The sequence below is a fragment of the Cadophora gregata genome, assembly GCF_030347475.1.
Source record: "Cadophora gregata isolate MNR1 chromosome Unknown scaffold_14, whole genome shotgun sequence".
Taxonomy (NCBI): Eukaryota; Fungi; Ascomycota; class Leotiomycetes; order Helotiales; family Ploettnerulaceae; genus Cadophora; species Cadophora gregata.
This window is the reverse complement of record NW_026695937.1, coordinates 959,739-980,494: the sequence shown is the minus strand read 5'-3', so window position 1 is coordinate 980,494 and position 20,756 is coordinate 959,739. Positions and strand designations below refer to the sequence as shown.

Sequence of the window (20,756 nt, the reverse complement as noted above, 5' to 3'; positions counted from 1 at the left end):
TATCACGAACGGCCTCATCTCTTCATGGACAATATTCTCAACCTTGGTCTGCTTGACAGAAGCTGCTTGGGTTCGATCAACCAACTCGATTTACTAATTCCCTATCTTCACTCGTTTTGCATCTCCTCTGATTGGCACATTATAGAAAGACTCCAGGCTCGTCAGTTGAACGACAAAAACTAACTCAACAGTCGCTCTCCGTAGCTATATCACGATGGAGAAATAGTTGGAAAGGTCAGACCAAACAGCGCTTCAGCGGCACGGCAAATAAGTTCTACATTTCATTCTAATAGTGTGACGATCAAATTGGTCCGACGGGAACCATCTCCGTATTTCAAAGTACTTTGGAACGTCTGCCATTATGATGTTCCATCCTCGCATTCCAAAGGATTGCGGCGAGGAGCTTTAGGCAAATTAGCCCTGTCCTCTGAGACCACCATGACTGGCCGTCGCTGCGACGTGATTCCTTGATGGAATTTTGAGGTTCCAGATCTCCGGATAGCCTTAAGTTATTAGGGCTTACCTCAGCTTGAGGTCCCAGCAAACATGCATATCAGTGGCGAAGAGCATACGATTCAACCAATTGGGTTGGGACCGTCGACTTCTTCTCAAGTTTTATCTCTAATCGATTTTGCGCAAATGCTGGGTGCAAGATGGTTATTATAAAAGCCGAACCTTTCCAGGTCTGAGACTCTGACTGTAATCAACCTCGCTGACCTCGGTAATCCTCAACATCATCTCCCGAAGATCAACCTGAGATTATTTTTCTATAAGTTGTTCTGAAATGGCATATCAGCAGGAAAATATCCGTGGCGATGACCCGGCAGTTACTAAGCTCTACGGAGACAGAACAGTTGCGACATCTTGCCAGTACTTCGTTTCCCACGTAGCGAAAGGAGCGAACATTCTCGATGTTGGTGGGTAGATAATCTTCTTAGAACCCGTTCTGTTCAATCACTTACATCTATCTAGGTTGCGGTCCTGGATTCATCACTTCAGACCTAGCAAAGATCGCGTCTGAGGGGAAAACCATAGGACTAGACAATTCATCCGGCATTATTGAGCAAGCAGCTGCTGCATTCCCACCGTCTGATGTCCCAAATTTGTCCTTCGTTGTTGGAGATGCCACAAACTTCTCTGAATACACTGACAATACGTTTGACATCGTGCACTCTCATCAAGTTCTTGTGCACCTTCCCAATGCCGTCACCGCGATCAAAGAGTACTACAGAGTCTGCAAGCCTGGAGGGATCATTGCAATTCGGGATTCATCGCCTGCCATCGTCCTGTCGTTAAAGCCAGACCTGCCAGGTATTCGGGCTTACTGGGATCGTGCTATGGCTACTATGGCGAAGATGGGTGGTAACACGGAAGCTGGAAACAAGTTGGAGGAGTGGGCGACCGAAGCTGGACTTGGGAAAGATGGCGGGAAGCTAGTATATTCCAAGAGCCCAATGCGGAGCCCGAGTCATACCCATAGGACTGTTGGTCAGCCAGCTGAAATGGCTATTCAATATGGTATGGCGAGCAAGGAGGAGATGGATGATTGGCACAAGGCCTGGGTCGAGTGGGATGAGACTGATGGGAGTGAGTTTGTGTTCGAATGTGGGGAGATTCTGTGCTGGAAAGTAAGTAAGTGAGGTCCAGCTCTTGCAATTCAACTATGTCGGCAGTTATACTTTAATTTGTTGTATAGATACACTTTGCCTTCAACAAGATTGGCCGTATACAGTTCTTTGTCATTCCCGGTAATCTGCAATGTGGTACCTTTCCGTGACAAATATTGCTTTTCTAAATTGCTTGGATGCAATCCATGAGAATCCAACCACACTCATGCTTACCCTGGCTTAATCTATTTCTTTGGTCAAACAAACGGGTCGGCGAAAAACGCCGGTCCCTCTAGACCCCGCCTTCGCGATTGCTCTGTTATCATCTCGTTATGTATTCCTGTATTTATCCCCGAGCTACATCTTTTCCCGTCCCTTTCCCTTGGTTCCCCGGTGAAGATTTACTGTGTTATTTGGTGACAGGATACTGAATTTTAGTGTCTACGTGAAATACCTAAATCCCCAGTTGCTCCCAACAAGCAGGGCAGAAATCCGAAATGGTCTCATTGCAATGCAGCTTCACATTGGAGACAGGTCCGCAATATGATGTGCATGCCTCTACCAAGAGTACTCCTGAATGACCACAGAATGAATAGTGAACGATGGCACACTCGCAAATTTTGGCTTTTGCTGTAATAAATTTAGAGGTTGTGGGGTCATGCTGGGTCCGGTCTGGCTGAGATTGGTCGTGATTTTGTGTATGTGCTTTATCGTGCTCTTTTTGCTTCTAGCGTATTATGGAGGACAGTCAGAATGTTTATCCAGCAGATTGTATGCTTTTGCACTTGTACTTGTGGGAACAATCGACCTCGATAGACCTTCGTGTGTTTTCTCAACAAGCAGCACATTGGTTGCTTTGTTGACTCTCGCTAATTTCCTTTCTGCTGCTGTGGCCTTTGTTACGACGGATGACACAAATGATAAGGTTCTCTTCTTAATAATGAAACTCTGAAGATCAAAGAAGTACACTTCCTTGAACAATAAGTAGAACAAAGTGATTCTCTAACCATAAATCTATCCTTAGAAGCCCACGCACCCCGCCTTTCCACCGAGAAATGCGTCTTCTCGTTGGAACGGCATTGCAGCATTACTTCGTATTGGTCAATCTTTCATCCTCTGATATCCCGGTCTGTAGATTCCACCCTGAATAAAGAGACGAAGCAAAATGGCCTATGATGGCCGACCCACTTTCACGGGCTGGCAGTCATCACAATACCATCAGGGCCCACAGTATGGGTATTACTACACTCAAGGGCCTCCAATCATAACCCCAGGTAGTATGCCACGCACCCAATGGGTATCTCCAGGTATGGAAAACTACTTCCATTCTCCACCACCACGTTCTTCCTCTCCCCCTGCTTTCTATGCTGAGCGAAACTCATATTTTGACACTTCAACTTCCAAAACTGCTCATGCTAGACAAGCTTGCTACGGTGAGTACGCCGTTCCTTCCTCGCCACCACCTTCTTTTCATGCTGAAGACACTTCAACTTCCAAAACTGCTCATGCTAGACAAGCTTGCTATGGTGAGGACGCCGTCCCTTCCTCGCCACCACCTTCTTTTCATGCTGAAAAGGGTTCGTATTACGACACAACCCAGGCTCGAGCTGCCCAATCTCAGCCACAATATGAACACGAGCCCAAACCCCCAAAAGTAGATAATACTCCCACGCCCTACACCTACGACGACGATGAGCCAGACCGCATCCCCATTGCGCCAATGCCATGGAACAACTACTCTTCCACTGCATCCAAAGAAGAGCTGATCAGCTTCTTCGTAGGTAAAGGTATTCATCCAAAGCGAGCTGCTGCAGCTGTGGATAGAGAGTTCTCTGCTCATGCGCCTCAGTATTTTGCTGGGTGCTCGGAGCCGGGGCTACCGAGGGCTCAGATTCCTGCTGAAGTTACTAATGCCCCGCCGCCGAGACCAAGAGAAAAATATGCTACTGGTAGTACGAGTAGGAGTACGAGGGCCAATGAGAGTGGATATCGAAGCTCAAGAACGAGAGAGCCGACCCCTCCACCTGCTGGGAAGAGAGAGGGGAAGGAGAGGACGACGAGGACCTGTTGGAAGAGGTAAAGTAGTAGTTGCGATGAGAAGACTCAGAAATAGATATTGACATGAGAGGCAAGTGCTCTTTTCCCCTTCGTATTAATGGAAAGCGATTCTCTTCATCTTCAAGAACTTACTGTATCAACAAAACTAGTGTATAGGCCCAGGACTTTTGGGACTAGTGAGCCGAAATTTGAAAATAGAAGTGACGGAGATCAGGTTTTGAGAGTTTGTGTTGCTGTGATTGTGAAGATGGTTGTGATACTGTCGTATCACGAAAGTAACCTGGATGCATAAGTATCACAAATCCTGCTTAGACGCTATACCGTCACAATAACTCAAAGAATACATCGGACATTTTCAGACTAAATAAGCCGCAGCAAGATGGATTACCTCAATGTGCAAATTTTGGCGAATATATGTATTACCCGGAAGCAACAACTGGGAAACATATCTAACGATACCAAATGAAACGATCCGTGTTCACCTGTCAAACATCATCCACCTCCCTAATTTCAAACCCCAGCATCTCGTTACTAACGACCGAGTTCTCATCCACCAACTTCCTCGCCGTGTCAACACCCGAGGCTGGAACGCGATACTCGAATCGCTTTCCTTTGGCAGGCACTCGCCCATTAGGAAGTGGATATGGGAAAGGCAGGTATTCGGGAAGAAGGCCCAATTGTCGCAGGATGGAAGCTTGATCCCATGCTATATGCTCGTGATAGAGGCGATCACCACGAACGTTGACAACTGATGTGAAAGGTATCCGGACGCTTTTCCCTGTTGGAGGTATACCGGGAATGCTGGACTTCATTAGATTATTTGGGTAAGTGGGATAAAAGGAGAACAAACAGCCAGTCAACTACTTTGTCGTGGGTGAAGCAGAATATGAACTCGTCAATGACACGATCGGTTCCTACTGTCCGGGAGATAAGCTCCAGAGCAGTATCTTCTGGATTGTTGAAGATAAAGTGATCACGATAGAATGCTGTTAGTGCTGCGCGTCCGATACCTCCCGTCATCTAAACTCATCAGGACACGTGTAGCGTCATTGGGACTACTGCTTACCGTGGGAATATGGTTCACGTATGGCTCTTCAACCATAGTACCCATCGTCTTTTCAACGTTTCGCTCCCCAAACTCGAAGAGACAATGCTCATCCCAGATAGCCTCGAGATTGAAAAGAGGTCCTCCAAGATGGCTTCTAAGAAATCCCAATGTGCGCGTATGAGCCACACCAGCTGGGCCAGCTTGGTAGTCCTCGTGACCTGGTAAGATAAAATTCGTCGAGTTTACATTTTCATAAATGTGAAGTGTGTCAGATTGTCGAGAAAGGGTGATTGCCTCTGAGCTGTGAACCAGTAATGGCCACTCTGGGGGAGTAAACGTCGAGTTTGCCGTTAAAATAACAATGGCGGCCACCTGCGTCCATTTACACAAGTACTCCCAGAGCTCCTTTGGTAGAGGAGCATACACTGATCAGTGTCAGTATCTCGGAAACCTGTCTTACAAACGACTCGCCTTCAATAGCAAGTTAGGATCAAGGAGGAATATAATTATGAAGAAAGTTTCCATGTCGAAAACATATATGGGTATCAGGGATCAGGGTCGCCAATTACCTATGACCCCTACTTTCTCCTTCGACGTGCACTGGGGCAACTGTAACAAAGCCTTGATAGCCAGTTCACAATGGTCAAGGACGCCATCAAATCTGGCTTCTACAACTGCAAATCCCTCCTCAGCCCATTTCTGCAGCGGCTCCGGATCAAGAGTCTTGTTCGCATCTGTAGAATTTCGGCCTTGGTAGTCTTTGGGCACAATGAGCAGCAGTCCCGGACCTTCTCCACGTCTTGAAAGTGGGGTTTGGAGAAGAACGTCACTCGTTACAGCGACGGGCTTGGCTGAGAGGTGTGAGTTCTTGTTTTCTGAGGATGCCATGCTTGAATTTTGGGGTATCAAAGATGCAGGGTGTTGACAATCGAATGTTATCTGATGGATGGACGGAAGCCGCCAAGGTTGGGGTCGATTGGGCACTGGTCATCATGACCAGCTAAACTCAGACAATCCTGTATGGCTGGACTAGGGTGTGATGCCTTTACCCAGATGTTACATTTCCCCATTCTTGAAATCAGAATCATGGCAAACAGATGGCAACAACTTCAGAATAAAGCGACGAAGTGGTCGTTGAAGACAGAGAAAGGTTTGATGTAGTCCACGTGACTGTCGGCAAAATGCGGCATTAGCCCCCGGCCCGGAGTATGGCGTGGTGCTACCGAAACCTTCATGTTCGTGCCCGATCCTTTCGACGACATCTTCGTTTTTCCGATTTTCCAGATTATACCTTCAAGTTCGATGATCTTGTCCCAAGATATATCGAATAAACCCTAGGTATGAAAGTATACATCCAGCGTGGGGTACGGAGGTATTGCTTTCCTTCTCCTGTTCGCAAAATGAACAATCAGGAATCCAGTCAAGAGTCCTAACTTACTCTCGCGTTTTCCTTGGACTCCTCAACTGTTTACATTCCCTTGTGTCAAATGGTCTGCGGTCACTCGAAAATATCATCACTTCTCACATTCCACCCACGCTTTCCTTCCACGTGGTACGCAATAGTGAGCTGTTCCAAGTAAGTATATTGATCGGCGAGCATAAACACCCACCAGGAACCGCGTTGCACCAAAAACCCTGGTGGCTACGTCATTGGACCCTGAGTTGCTCCTCCACACAGAAACACCACCCCACCACGATTCGACCTGTATCGAAACGCTTCCCCAAGCTGCCTTTTCTCTTCCAGTGCCCCTTCCTCTCTCCGTCAAGCAAAACCCTTTTTGTCTGAACATATGATGTGCGCCTACATTGCAGTTCTATCAACACCCCGCCGTAGGCAATCATGATGGACAGCTCCAGCAATTCGAAGAGACGTCGAGGACTCGGTATTGTGACGGCAAATGCTTGCACTGAATGCCGGAAGAAACGAGCTAAGGTACACTTGCCACGCTTGAGACTCGAGAAGTCGGAAGCTAATTGCATTCCTCCAGTGTGATGGAAAAACTCCCTGTGGAAGATGCACTGCCCAGAATGTCGATTGCCACTACGAACTTCCTGTCCGCCAATCGAAAGAACGGATGAGATCTGATATTGATACACTAAAGACACAACAACGACAAAATGAACGAATTCTGTCTGCTCTGGTTTCAGGAGAATCATCGGACCAGGTTCTGGAACAGCTTCGATCGGGAGAGACAGTCGAAACTATTGTAGACAAGCTGGAATCGGGTTCACGCTCCTCGATTTCAGGGAGCAACAACAGCACAAGTTTCTCTCGAATGGTGGATCAACAAGCCATTGGAAATGCGTTAAGCAAGGCCAGAAGTATAGTCAGTTCGCCGCTATCATTACTTGGGTATAGTGACAGAGAAGGGTCAGGAGGTCAAAGTCGATCTGAAGGGACGGCATGGCCAACATGGGGTGCAGAAAGCAATCCTTCGGCTCAGGAGCAGGAAGATAGGAATCAGGATGATAGTATGGTCTGGGATGTTGAGCCTTTATCATACCCCCAGCAGGCTTTAGCAAACAATCCACTGATAGGTACATGGTCCCAACCTTCTGACTCTGACCCCATGTCCCAGCGGCAACTCCAAGAAGCAAGAGGCCATGGACAAGCAACGATTCTTGGGTCGACCTTTGGCATGGAAGAGAAGCCAAAACAACCGCATCCAAATGCGAATCAAGGCTGGACGAACGTCACTAACGATGGAGCATTTGTGGAGCATCTGATGGCTCTGTACTTCTGCTGGGAATACCCAACATTTGCCTCATTAAACAAAGAACATTTCTTGGAGGACATGAGAGCGGGAAATCCCAGGTACTGCTCGTCTCTGCTTGTCAATGCTTTACTTGCCGTTGGGTGCAGATTTTCCACTCAACCGAGGGCCCGAACAGATCCGAACGATAGCAACACAGCTGGGGATCATTTCTTTGCCGAAGCCTCACGACTTCTAGATTTGGAGACAGACCGGCATTCCCTAACGACAATACAAGCGCTGGGACTGATGTCAATCCGCGAAGCAAGCTGCGGACGATCCAGTCACAGCATCTTCCTTTCCGGCCAATCAATTCGACTTGCTATCGAGATGGGTCTACATTATGATGTCCAAGATAACAGGAGCGAGACTGCCAAATTGGACCATGCAGTGCGATCGGCCACCTTCTGGGGAGCATTTTCTTTAGATCAGTAAGTGAGGCTCAATTGACTGCATCAGCAAACTCTAAAGCATGTAGGGTTTGGTCAATGAGCATTGGTCGATTGCCACATTTCTCCAGAAATGCCAAACTGGTGACAAAGCCCCCAATTGTGGAGCATATTGAAGCTTCATCTTGGGTCCCATATACAGATGATGGTAAGATTCCCCGATGACCCCTTGAAATTGACCACTTGCTGACTTTCTAGGCGCACCCATTGAAACTGCTTGCATACAGCCTTCTAATGTTCGGAGTGTATATAAAACATTTTGTGAGCTTTCTGAGATTGTCCACAAGTCTCTTTATATGCTGTATACACCGGGAAAGCCCGTCACGAGCAAGAGTCTCAATGATGTGTACACGGAATACATTCGGTGGTATTCCGAAATTCCTTCAACTTTACGGCTCGGCCATAACTTTACGCCTTCAGTGCTATTCGCACAGTATGTACAGCACCACATATCCACTGTCCAAGCTGATTAGAAATAGCATGTACTATCACACTGCCATCCTCCTCCTCTTCCGACCCTTCGTCAAACTCAACATCACAGGATCCGGCGTCTCACCCCGCGACCTATGCCACCAGGCAGCAAACACCATCTCGATCCTCCTCAAATCCTACTCTGACCTCTACACGCTCGAGCGGACACCATCATTCGTACCCTACTTCGTACTCGCCTCAACAATAACGCACGTCATCACACTCGGCAATCAACAAGCCGGAGCAGAGCAACTCGAAGCCGCCGTCGCCAACCTACGACAAATGGTAAGCTGTCACGGCTTCGCGAATCGCGCTCTCAACATCGTTCGCTTCCTCATCGCGCATTGGGATGTCACCTTCACTATGCTGCACTCTGATGAAGAGCTTAGCCACCAGGACTTTGCAGCATTGTGCCAATCTTCGTCATCATCGATGAACTTCTTCTGTCCGAATGTAGGGAGTACGGATATCGTGAATGGAATTGGTCCTGCGCCTCCGGGTGGTACTCCTCTGTTCTGGCCGTTTCCCTTGCAGGGACGGTCGCTGATCAATTCAAGTGGTACGTCGCTAGAGGATGCGGGGTTTAGTGTTCGGAGAGATTAGGTGCTATTTGGTGGGATTGGAGAAGTTCAGGATTGTGAGAAAGAGGCGAACGAGGATCTGTTATGGTAGAGGAGACGGCAACGACAGTCGGCCTGTATGAAACAGATAGAGCATGATGCTTTCAGTGCCGGAGTATGATGAAGACGGGCTCAAAGCCTCTTGAACAAACATTCATCTAGTCAGATGCACACGCAAGGTGGAAGGTTGGGCAAGCAAATGAGGACCTGATGATCAGTACGAGAACGAAGAACTGGAAATGGGCAACGGCGTCCAGACACAGCAATGCGAGATGTGCTCGTGATGTACGGGGAGAACTGGGTGGGACACGCAAGTAGGAAGTATCTTATATGCGGTTGTGTTCGAGGTGAATAGGGGAAGCCGAATAATGGAGTTTGTAGGTGATGGGCGGGAATGTCAAGGGTACGGGAATGGATTTTTTTGGCTCTGGCGGATGGGCAACAAGGCTTGGGAACTCGGGAACTGTTGGATAGGATGGGACAGAATGGGATAGGAGCGAGATTATCATAACTTGCATTCCTTTTGTGCCGAAAAATAACAGGTACTTCAACTATCAGCACTCGGAGTGAATGTGAAGTGAATTAGATCTCTAGTTTTTTTTGACGATTTTATGTTCTACAGGTATTCTAACACATCTCCTAGCCTCTGTGATTGGATTATGGCTCATTCCCGCAATACTGTAAGAGATCCCATACTTGACTGTCACTGGACGAACGGATACATGCCCTAAGCTGCCGTTAACACACTTTTACAGAGCGTGGTGCTAAAGCAAGGCGCTAATGTTTGAGTGACTGTCTGAATTATAGGGCACATGCGCTACGCCAGGAGATAATCCGATCCCGTGGACGAATAGCAGCACCAGCTCTCGGTCGGTACCGACTACTTATCTCTTGCTACAACACGAAAAATCTATAAAAAAAAACGATAGCTAGCTACACCATCCCCAATCTTCGTACAGCCGAACTTCAAATGAATGATATAACGAAAGGAGAGCTCTATCATGAGCTCAAAAGGGATCCATTTGAAATCCGCCTCATCACTTTTGAGCCGAGCGAGCAAATCGACGCAACCATATCGTTGCAGTTGTTTCATCGCCCTCTCTCCTCATCGCTTCCATATGCGACGCTATCATATACTTGGGATAGGCCATCGCCCGACTTCCCCGAGAGCTGGGACAACCCCGAATGCACGAAAATCATATCCGTAAATGGCAGGCCTTTTCCAGTCCGGATGAATCTCTGTTCAGCTCTGCTGCGGCTTCGTACTTTCATGCCTGCGGGTATACCTTGGTGGATTGATGCCATTTGCATTGATCAGACCAACGTGGCTGAGAAGAACATGGTCGTGCCTCAGATGGGGAAAGTATATCTGGGAAGTCAATGCACGATTGTGTGGCTGGGAGATGCAGATTCGCAGACTCCTTTAGCTTTCTCTCACATATCACGAATATCGGCGTCGTGGGAGAACCGGAGCGACCACCTGAAGATGAGAGAGGTGGAGCTGTTGACTGATGAGCACCGGACTGAGTATATCGATCGGCTGGAGGAAGAGTTCCCCGCCACGAGCGCGCAACAGTCTTGGGATGCCATCGATAATATCTGGAAGAGATCATGGTGGCGTCGATCATGGATTGTGCAAGAAGTCAGCCTTGCGTCCGGCGTTGTCCTCATGTGTGGCCATCACGCTGTAGGCTGGGACCACATCTGCAACGTCGTTAGAGTCGTCCTCCAGCACATCATATGTCTTCGCCAAATCGCACATCCTCTTAAAACCCTAGGCCAGGAAATAGTCGATCACTTCATGACTACATACCAACCCTTTGATAATCTCGATGCAGCCATGCGCATGTACGCAGCCGAGTCACAGCTTGGTGGACTGCCAAACGAGCATATGTTGCTATTGCTCGCCTACATCCGGCAAACTAAGTGTAAAGATCCTCGAGATAAAATATATTCAGCTCTAGGCATGTTATCGAACTCGCTCGGAATTCAAGTCAATTACAACCTTCCCACGGAAGAGATATATACCAACCTAGCCTGTATACACATATCACAAACCCAGAGCCTGAGCATATTCTCATATTGCACTGCCAGTCCTGCTTTGATCAACGTTCCAACCTGGGTTCCCGACTGGACAGCTCCTCGAGACCGCAATCCACTCGGTATCCCTCAGCGCGGTATCCGCGGTCTTGGCCCTATACCTCTTACGCCAACTTACACCATGTCTCTAGACTTGAATTTGAGTGTCAGATTCCAAGCTAACAACCGAATACTCGCCGTACGTGCCTTGCCCATGTTCGAGATCGCATTCGTGTCGAGTGAATTCAGCGACACTCAACTCCTCTACAAAGGCCCCGATTACCAAGACGAGCTGCGTGGCATTCGCGAATGGGCTGTGTTCCATCATGATCATTCCATGGAGTTCGAATACATTGAGAATAACAGTTGGCAGTACCGCCCAGATGACGATATGGTGCAGTTCAAAACGCCGACGTATATACCTACAAACGAATCGCTCCTCGGGGCTTACTTTCGAACACTATGCGCTAATCTGATTTACGACCGACAGGCAAAATGCGAGGTCGACCTCAGTGTGGATGGTCTCACAGCTCCGGAAACGTCGTCGGATTCACTTTTCGTGAGAATGACAGGTAGAAAGCTGGCTGTTTCGACAGACGGCGTGCTGATTCTAGCTCCTCCCACCACGGAACCAGGGGATGTATGTACAGTGGTTGCTGGTAGCGAAATCCCGCTTATATTGAGGAAAGCCGGCGACAATTACAGGTTGGTTGGACAGTGCTATGCTCATGGATTTATGGGGGATGAATTATGGAAGCTCGTTCACGTAGAGGATGAGTCTCAGATAGGGGAGATATTTATCATCTGACATGGCTTCGTCTTCGGGTCCGGCATCGCTTGGCATGGTATGGTAATCCAATCCAGTTGTATGATGGGCGAATTCAACTTGCCAGAATGGAAACCTACTCTACACATTATGGCGGTACATGCAGGGTTCTGTATTTTTTGAGATGATGCTGGCGGCCACAGCTTGGTAGGAATGGTCGGCGGTTTAAGGGAGGCCCAAAGATGTGGGGGAAAGACAAGAATTGCTCGTGAAGGTTGGGATGGGAGACAGCAGACGGAAATCATGGGATTGAGTGTGTATGTGGGGGTAAGAAAGACCCGGGGAGAAGGTGTCTTGGAATCATTGGGAGCTAAACGTATCATAGTAAGTACGATCGTGCTCTCCCAAGTCGGAGCGGTTTGGTTTGGAGGATGCCATTGGTTCAAACTGGTTGAGAATGATCGCCCGCTTGCCTGCCTGCCTGCTTACCTCAATCAGTGTTGATGGATCTGGCTGTTGGTCTTGGTGCTTCAAGTTATGTCGTTGGGCTAGGATGAGGACGATACGAGTATCAGCGAGAGATGGTGAGACGAGGTCAAGGAAACACAAGCTGGCTTCTCCACGGACTTGTGGAAATATCGTCGTTCATGTGAATTTGGACGTTGTGTCTCTGAAGACTTTGCGTAGCACGAGGCATGATAAGTGTGCTTTGGAGAAGAAACACATTGAAGGCCCCGACTTTTTTTTAACTTCAGAGGGGCTCGATAGCCCGCTCCGAGGAGATATCAAGAATCCAAAATTGCTGGCTTGCAGCCTCAAGGACGGCTGCATTTTTTCATACAACACAGCAAGCAAACAAATCGTTGGAGAGTTGCACGAAAGGTTGATTTTGTCAGCTCAGTGGATCTTGTGCTGCTTCCCAACGTTTTGTCGCCAGTGAGTTGATGAAAGACTTGAGCCGCAAACATGGTTTCCCAATTTGGGCTTCCCCATGCTTTAAGCTGCAAGCGGAGGCTTGATAACTTGCAGATCAGAGCAAACAACCTGTCGATGAGTGCTGTATGAGGCACAAGCCTAAATCTGGCTATCTTGGTGTAACCTTCTGGGACGTCGGCGTTAGTATACGGCGGGATGTTTTACGGATTTGGAACTACTAAGCGGGAGCTGGCTTGAGGGGCATGCTCTTTATCCACGTAGGAGAAAATACTGGAAACCTGTGTTAGCTGATATTTGAATGGAAGTGGGGGTACTGAGCGCGCTTGGAGAAGATGTGTCTTTGCTTCAGCTGGCGAACAGGCATCACGGTGATCACCCCTTGAAGTTAATCAGACACATCGATGTGGGGTTTCCGAGCATGGGAACAAACAAGAGAAGTTTCAATGACAAGGAAAGATTCGCTGCGGAAGAACGATTCTTTGATTAGGCTCGGTCCAGAATCATCGTACGTCGACGGATGAGTCTATGACCTCGCCAGGCCAGGTACAAGCCGCCTAGCTAACGAGCCTCGCATTGCAAGCGGTAGCCTGTGATGATATAAAGCAATCATGGTTGCTAACGGAGACTCTCGAGCTCGAGATCGAAAACCTGGATTGGACAGAGACCCGTAGACTTGCTGACGGTTCGGATTGCCTGTCTGAGAATAATGCATCAAAATATACGAACCTCATCATCGTCCTTGCCTCTTTCTCCTCGAGTGGCTGCTGTAGGTAGAGGAGGGAAAGGAGTCTTACCAAGGTACCAGTCGGGATGCTGAATAGCTGGTGTGGGGCAGCAAGTGATGACTAAGCAGGAAATATGCAAGGCTTAGCGTGATTTGCACAAAGTTAAGCAGAGGAAACAGGAAAACCGTCGAGCTCAGTGGACTGTCGTCCCAATTCTCTCTCGAATTACCATCTGTCCAGCTGTCAAGGGCGTGGTATCCTCACACCTTAATCCAATTATTTTACATGGAGAGGCCGAAGTAGGCCATCACCCAGTACACACTGGTAATTTACCCGAGCTACTGTATAATATCCCGCAGGATCTACTCTGTATTTGCAGCCCGGCAGCCTCCGCGGCTTGGGCATCCAGCAGTGCCGTGCCGCGGGTGGCTCCAGGGTTTGGTAGTGTACCTGTACCTAGCCTAGGCGGAGCATTGTATGCAGGCAGCGCAAACTCGCCTCAAGAATCAGCCCACAAGACCAGTTGTCGTCCGTTGCTCTTGATTCCTCGTTCGATGCCATTGCGTTGCGTTGCCCTGCATCAGTGCCCTTCATTCCGTTCTGCCATCGGCCAATAGGTAACGAAGTAACTGTTGACCATCAGACTCCAGAGCAAACTTACAGTCCCTTAACCTTACCTGGCGTCTAGCTGCTGCACTGCACTGCACTGTTCGCGCTGCTCTCCAACAGCGAAGGACCCGAATATGTATGTATATTCCAGAAGCACGTCAAGTGGACGTGAAAGCCCTGGAGAGTCTCGAGGAAGAGGAAATCATCGTCCTCCCCGAAGGAGCATCATCACACCACAGCGATACAACTTGCCTTGCCACCAGATTGGAGCAGGTCTCCCCGTGACTTCCTTTCATCCATAAGGTATGCATAACCTCATCGACCCAGAAGCTTTCATACCTAGGCATGGTAGTGTGGTAGTGAATGCTTCGGAAACCACCGCCAGTATATTTTCTGTAATGTACATACAGTATTGCTGTCAACCTGCAAGTAAGGGTGTCTGGGTGTTTGTGTTGTGTTGAGTTGAGTTGACGCCTGGCAACGGGTCTCCGGGGTGGTCTCGACCAGGATCCAGAAATTGTCACTCCATCGGTCCACTTCCTCGTACGATCACGAGTATGACCCGGCACCGAGGCTCGCACTCGCACTCGCACTCTCCAAACACTGCCATTTCCACACGGCGGAGTCATCACGATAGTCCCTGACTTGCCGATATTTCTCTTGTTGAATCGACGAGGCTTCTGCTTTGGAATGATACATAAGACTCTTTCCCCCCGATGCGCATGGCACGTCATCTATTCCGAGAAAACAGCAAATCGTAAATAGTGTTTATCTTTAACATCATCTCATCATTCCACGACACATCAACTTTCTGACTTGACTTGTATCTATCTCCTTTGGTCGCGGTACCCAGCATCACGCCCACAGGATATATTTGACGACAGCCCCGCTGCATCATCCTACAAAATCGGACCACCCTTTCATTAGTTGGACGGTTCTTGCAGGATTCATTTCTTGATTCCGTTTCTTCCTCACTGATTCAAATGGCTATCGATTGTTGCAAGACTCCTAGTGTCGACTACTTCTCAACACTGAAGAGACCTCAAGTATGTCTACCTTCTCTTAGCCTATCCTTCCTCATTCAGCAACATACTTTACCACGCATGCTGGACGCCACTGCCCTCATTACTTGTCGTGGGGGCTTTAGACTTTTTAGTCATCTGCATTCCACTTCAGCATCACCTGGTGTCTGTATGAACTGACATTCTCCAACTAGAACTCAGTATCAACATTCGGCTGGGCCTCGAATTCTTATAACGACTCAGGAATCGCCTCGGATTCGTGCGACTCAACCCTACCATCGCCGATATCCCCAGAACCATTAGTATTCCAACCTACGCCATACACTTTACCTCAGGAAGAGATCAGACCAGACATCAAGTCTGAACAAACATTTAACTTTGGTACATTCGAAGACTGGATGCGCTGGGACGACCCAAGCGACGCAGCCCTCTCACCAACTTCCGAGGAGTATTTCCCCAAGTTCAAGGCCGAACCGTCCTCTCCTTCTATGTCCGGCTTGGAAATGCAGGGCAGTGGATACGGAAATCAAGGATCTAGGATGACCGACGACTCTGCAATATTCGGCGAAGATCCAATGTCAGAGGAACCCCTCTTCCAAACACCAGACGCAATAGTTCCGCCACCAATGACCACTATACCCAGTCGCGAGGGCCTCTACTCAAAACCTCTGTCTTGGCCGCGACCAGTCGCTGGTACGAGACAAGCGCAACAATGTGTTGGAACACTCACTCCTCAAGAAGAAGCCAGACTTCGCAGCATCGCCATGCCATCCACACAACCACAATTCGCCGCCTCTCCCTCCTCATCTCCGCCGTCACCCGACCCAACAGGGAACCGCAAACGGAAGTCCAGCGTAGAGGAGGAGGAAGAAGAAGATGATGACGAGAGTCCAGACCCTGCCAGAGTCCACTACCAGCCTGTCAAAAAGACAGCACATAACATGATCGAAAAACGATATCGCACCAACCTCAACGATAAGATTGCCACATTGCGAGATTCCGTCCCCTCGTTAAGAGTCATAAGCAAGAAGAACTCGCGCGGCCAAGAGATAAAAGAAGATCTACAGGGTCTCACACCCGCACACAAGCTAAACAAGGCATGCTATTTCTTACCCTCTGACATAGACTTGGACCAGTTCTAACACATATTTAGGCAACAGTTCTCGCCAAAGCAACAGAATATATAGCACACCTGGAGAAGCGTAACAAGAACCTCGCAAAGGAGAACACAAGCCTGAAAGCACGCCTTGACGCATTCGAGATCTTAGTCATGTCGAGTCAATCGCAAAATATGCAACAGCAGCAGCAGCAGCAGATCAATATGGGTCGCGCACAGCGGGCCTCGATAGTTGGGAGACAGCAACAACTCCCCTCGAGACAACAGTACCTGATGGACGGCATGTTAGGTCCTATCTGAGTCCAGGTTTTTGACTCGTCAACGCTATTTTCTTGCATATCATTGGTGGCATTCTAATTCTGGATGGGGTAGCATAGCAATTGCGCAAGTCTAGGTGGCTTTCATTTTCGTTTTATCTAGCTGTTTCAGGCGTTCGGGAATGGGATGGTATGGGAACTAACGCAGGATACCCTGGGCCATCATTTAGATCTGTCTGCCCCCTTTTTGCTCATGAAGCAAGGGAGTGCGAAGGTTGATTGAGCCTTTTGGTGGGAAAAGTCATAGGTTTTGGAGTTTATGAATGTTTGATTCAGGTCTGCATCAGGATTTGTGTTTGTGACAGAGAGAGATCATCACATGTAGCAAGCATAGCATACTTTCTATGTCTCCACTCTTGAAACGGCTTTTGGATCTTGGGATTGATTGAGATTTCGTTTCAATGTGAGATGGGAAAGTGTCTGGTCTCGTTGGGTGATATCGCCACGCCAGCAAATTCCTCGAGCCTTCATCGAGAACATCTTGAACATACTCTATTGATCGCCTTTCATACCATCCTCCACCTTGTGATCAATAGAAGTGTCGTCCAAGTAGGGAGTCACTGCTCAGCCCCGTGATCGATAAGTCGTACTCATCTGTTACCTTCCCTTCAGTTGCTTCCGAAGAATCCGCGAAGTCTCCACAAATACCATTGGCGGTACTGCTCGTATATCACCAGACCGCTCGATTGAACTCGACACACATACTGTACAGCAGAGCCCTGCTCGGTATTCACCTCACCTGCGAAATGCAGGACATTGCAGTATGCAAAGTGATGAGTAACGTAATCGCATAATATCCTGACCGTCACCTCAATTCCACGACTTGGCAGGTAATCGAAAATTTATGCGAGACATTGCGTGCGCCGATGTGGAGATACAGTAGACAGATTTAAGAAACAGATAAGATAGAGTAGGAATGCGAAGAAATAGGTACTTTCCTTTTCTCCGAGATACACTCCGTCTTGGCTTTTTCGGGACTGGTATCCTGATCAGATGGGAAGCATGGTACTTTAATGAATAGGTAGAGGAAAAGAAAACATACCTACCTGGGAAGGGAAGATGGGAAGCACTGGTCGGTCGCGTGGTGTTTACGTTGGCTTGATGTCCGTCACTTCATGATTTCGAGACCTAAGACCTAATAAAATGAATTCTTCTTCCCAAACGATTGTCTAAGCAATTTGTTTTACACAATCGTGCATTTATAAATAGTGCTCAAAGCCAAACATGTCAAAGTCCGCTGCAGGGCTGCAGAAGTCCGGCTCAAGTTGTCCAGAACCGGAAGCCTGATTTACTGCACCTTCTTGCATGCAATTTGATTTCGTGCCAGCCATTTCGTGGCAAAATTGCGACTCAGTGAGAGATAGCAGGAAAAGTGATATGGCAGCCCCCTCGCAGGTCAGCAACAGCTCCTTTGCACGCATGCAACAATTGAGAACGCTTAAGGTTTCAACACTACTGTGCTCTAATGATCAAAGCCTATAAACTTTTAAAATACATAAGATGTCAAAACACTGGGAAAATACAAGCTTCGGTGAGCTTCTCAGGCGATTTTCATCAGTCGCTAACAGTCCAGGCGGAAGCTCGCTAAAGAATCTAGAAAATCCCGTGAATCAACAAACGGCTCCTAGCCTGATGTGGCAATCCTACATACTGTAGATTCTGATCTTGCCTCTTAAGTTCCAGGCAGGATCGAAGATTATTACTGCTACTGCTTTACTGATTTAAAATGGAGCTGGTCTCCTACCTTCTGCAGGCTGGTTTCGCTAAGTCCCGGAAGCGACGTCTCGCCTTCATCTATTAATATGTCACGGACGTATGCACAGCTCAAAATACACCATTATTCCCGTCCGCAACAGTACCACAGGCAGAACTAAGAGTCAAGAGAAACCTTGGAGATAGTGTAATACTTCCGGAGGCCAAGCAATAAATACCCAGCGACCCCTTGAAAGCTGAACTACCTTACAGTGTGTAGACGCGAGGTGAAGATACAAGACTCCAGACATCTGGGGGGTCGCGTGAGATTTTGACTGCCTTTAAAGATCACGGTAGCTGGGATAAAGTGGTAAATACCGATTCTAACCCCTTCCATTGTGCTCTATTAGCTACGCAACCATGCCCCCAAATATCAATATCCTGGCTCGGGAAAGACCTCAGAATCGTAGCTGCATCTGCAATTGCGGCGGCTACTGTTCTGACGTCTCTGCTGGGCGCGTTGTTGCCGTTGGCGGGACAGCCATTGCTTGATTTAGTCTGGGGATCAAGTGGGGGAGGGTAATTCGCTGTTGGGGTTCTTGAATTTGGCGATGGTGACGGTGTCGTGGGTGTTTTGGTGGTATTGGGGAGAGGATTAGGTTGAGGATGAGAATTAGCTTGGCTTGGACTAGATTTCCAGTTGGGATTGTTTGATTCTAATGGTGGTTGATTGAGTGGGAGACAAAAGCGTGGTTTATCTTGCGATGGAGGAATTGGTTTGTTGATACTTTAGCGAGTGGCGTTGGGGATGGGTCTTGTTCGAAAGCAGAAAATCGCACCAACTTAGTAACGGTCTTGCTAAACTGTTTCAGAGTGTAAAACTAGCCCACTATTCATAATTAAAATAAAGAGGATGAAGATTAGTTGATTTTCGCCGTTCAATTGGCATCACTTGTTTAAGCTATGTTTGCTCTAAAGTGCGAAACTGGGGTACAGAGGACCTTTCCTCCGTAAAATGTGTGCTGATTGTTCTTCGATGATGCCAATAATATGTTCCTCCCATCGTATCCATCAAATCCATCTCCAACATGATGTTGGTTCAATGATGCTATAGAACCCACCCTATCATGATATCTATGCCAGCTTTGTGAGATCCATCCCGTCTTCGTGATATGCGTCTTGTAGATGTATTTCCCGTTAGGAAAGAGGTGAGCTCATAGGAGTAGCAAAAATGGTAAATGCCACCGTAAATGGGTAAATATTCCGTGTAGGAAAAAGAAATTGGAAAGGAAAAGACTCACTGATCATCCGCGCCTTTAAACCTCGACAGCCTTTCGAGCCTTTGTAACACACTTTGAGATCGGATCTGGCTTCATGATGAGTCGGGTTGAGAAGTCGGCGTTGCCATCGTAGTTGAACTTCTCGGCGTGGTCAGGAATGGTACCGGCCTTCATGGCGTGCTGCTTCTCCTCTTCTGTGACCATCTTGTCAAAGGTCATGGTTCGGCAAGTAAGAGCGTAACGTCGCTTGCCGTAAGAGTAAACACAGTGCTGATTCAATTAGTCGAGGCTGTCCAAATTGAGAGTGTTGAAGGGACTATACCTCAGAGCTTTTGGATCTCGAAGCCATGCATCACCATCATGTCACCATGCTCAAGAGTAAATTGCAAGACGGGTGACTTGACACCCTTAGCGTTAGGAGGTCCAGAGAGGGTTGTTCTAGCCTTAGGACGAAAATGCGTGGTCGAGCGGCCACCAAGAGACAGACTGGCAACGGTTTGTCCAGCATTCTTTTCTCCATCGTCGTGCCACTACAAAGAAGTTAGCAAAAGTACTCTGAGGGACATTGAATTTTTCCATACACCCATCTCGCCGCTTTGCGTGTATTCCAAGGCAAGAAGCTCGTTTGGTACCTCATAAAGTCCTCCATATTGGGTAACAGCTTGCTCCGAAGCCCAGGTGCAGCGCTTCAATACTCTGAGGATAGCATCCGGAGCAGTCGCAAAGCTTTGAGATTCTGTGCGAACGATAAACTTATAAGTAGCACCCTACAGCAAAATTAGCACCAGCAAGGTCCAGGAACTCAAAGAGACTCACGTAGTTGCGGCTGAACTGCTGAGTGAGCTTTTCAACAATTGCTGTAAAATGTTAATCCTCATTGACATCCTTGGAAATAAATACATTACTTACAACCGGATGCTCTCGCAGCTTTACGCTCCAGGTCAAACTCTCCTTCCTCCATCGTTGAGAGCTCTGAGAATATATCGTCAGGTCCATCAATCTGGCTATTGATAGGAACATTCGATTTGGAAACAGCAACAAAACCAATAGGGTTGTCGTTCTCATCGAGAAACGAGTACTGAGTGACATTTTAAGCACCCTTCACATAGTGAGTGATGGAGATGTTAGGCTTCACAAAGTCCTTTTGCCGCTTTAGGCGTCCTTCGGCTCTGAATTAGCTTCCTCAATTGTCATGGCTCCTCCGCGC

At 48.0% G+C, this 20,756-nt stretch overlaps 8 protein-coding genes across 8 annotated transcripts; 5 read left to right on the top strand and 3 right to left on the bottom strand.

Annotated features, from left to right (window-relative positions):
* Positions 1 to 31: 31 nt before the first annotated feature.
* Positions 32 to 1,725, top strand: ONS95_004393 (uncharacterized protein). The gene is made up of 2 exons (XM_058497754.1): positions 32 to 917; positions 973 to 1,725. The coding sequence occupies exons 1-2, from the start codon at positions 785 to 787 to the stop codon at positions 1,638 to 1,640; spliced, it is 801 nt and encodes a 266-aa protein (XP_058352482.1). The 5' UTR covers positions 32 to 784; the 3' UTR covers positions 1,641 to 1,725.
* Positions 1,726 to 2,772: 1,047 nt separating this feature from the next.
* On the top strand, positions 2,773 to 3,687 carry ONS95_004392 (uncharacterized protein; the record flags this gene model as incomplete). Its single annotated transcript, XM_058497753.1, has 1 exon — positions 2,773 to 3,687. The coding sequence occupies one exon, from the start codon at positions 2,773 to 2,775 to the stop codon at positions 3,685 to 3,687; it is 915 nt and encodes a 304-aa protein (XP_058352481.1).
* A 463-nt stretch (positions 3,688 to 4,150) lies between these two features.
* ONS95_004391 (uncharacterized protein) lies at positions 4,151 to 5,601 on the bottom strand (the record flags this gene model as incomplete). Its single annotated transcript, XM_058497752.1, has 4 exons — positions 4,151 to 4,466; positions 4,516 to 4,685; positions 4,732 to 5,138; positions 5,283 to 5,601. 4 exons carry the CDS (start codon positions 5,599 to 5,601, stop codon positions 4,151 to 4,153), a joined length of 1,212 nt encoding a protein of 403 aa, XP_058352480.1.
* A 952-nt stretch (positions 5,602 to 6,553) lies between these two features.
* On the top strand, positions 6,554 to 9,589 carry ONS95_004390 (uncharacterized protein; the record flags this gene model as incomplete). Its single annotated transcript, XM_058497751.1, has 5 exons — positions 6,554 to 6,646; positions 6,702 to 7,897; positions 7,945 to 8,063; positions 8,114 to 8,348; positions 8,395 to 9,589. 5 exons carry the CDS (start codon positions 6,554 to 6,556, stop codon positions 8,987 to 8,989), a joined length of 2,238 nt encoding a protein of 745 aa, XP_058352479.1. The 3' UTR covers positions 8,990 to 9,589.
* Positions 9,590 to 9,976: 387 nt separating this feature from the next.
* Positions 9,977 to 11,893, top strand: ONS95_004389 (uncharacterized protein; the record flags this gene model as incomplete). Its single annotated transcript, XM_058497750.1, has 1 exon — positions 9,977 to 11,893. One exon carries the CDS (start codon positions 9,977 to 9,979, stop codon positions 11,891 to 11,893), a length of 1,917 nt encoding a protein of 638 aa, XP_058352478.1.
* Positions 11,894 to 15,541: 3,648 nt separating this feature from the next.
* On the top strand, positions 15,542 to 16,560 carry ONS95_004388 (uncharacterized protein; the record flags this gene model as incomplete). The annotated part of the gene is made up of 2 exons (XM_058497749.1): positions 15,542 to 16,240; positions 16,297 to 16,560. 2 exons carry the CDS (start codon positions 15,542 to 15,544, stop codon positions 16,558 to 16,560), a joined length of 963 nt encoding a protein of 320 aa, XP_058352477.1.
* Positions 16,561 to 19,321: 2,761 nt separating this feature from the next.
* Positions 19,322 to 19,761, bottom strand: ONS95_004387 (uncharacterized protein). The gene is made up of 2 exons (XM_058497748.1): positions 19,571 to 19,761; positions 19,322 to 19,447 (listed from the first exon to the last, which is right to left on the bottom strand). The coding sequence occupies exon 1, from the start codon at positions 19,751 to 19,753 to the stop codon at positions 19,586 to 19,588; it is 168 nt and encodes a 55-aa protein (XP_058352476.1). The 5' UTR covers positions 19,754 to 19,761; the 3' UTR covers positions 19,322 to 19,447; positions 19,571 to 19,585.
* Positions 19,762 to 19,872: 111 nt separating this feature from the next.
* On the bottom strand, positions 19,873 to 20,510 carry ONS95_004386 (uncharacterized protein; the record flags this gene model as incomplete). The annotated part of the gene is made up of 4 exons (XM_058497747.1): positions 19,873 to 20,079; positions 20,131 to 20,316; positions 20,366 to 20,406; positions 20,459 to 20,510. 4 exons carry the CDS (start codon positions 20,508 to 20,510, stop codon positions 19,873 to 19,875), a joined length of 486 nt encoding a protein of 161 aa, XP_058352475.1.
* Between the last annotated feature and the right edge of the window lie 246 nt (positions 20,511 to 20,756).

Bases quoted from the DNA above. Each gene is read 5' to 3' on its own strand.
- ONS95_004387 (XM_058497748.1), bottom strand. From the start codon at position 19,753: ATGGTCACAGAAGAGGAGAAGCAGCACGCCATGAAGGCCGGTACCATT.
- ONS95_004393 (XM_058497754.1), top strand. From the start codon at position 785: ATGGCATATCAGCAGGAAAATATCCGTGGCGATGACCCGGCAGTTACT. The intron at 918-972 runs GTGGGTAGATAA...ACATCTATCTAG, and splicing joins AGCGAACATTCTCGATGTTG to GTTGCGGTCCTGGATTCATC.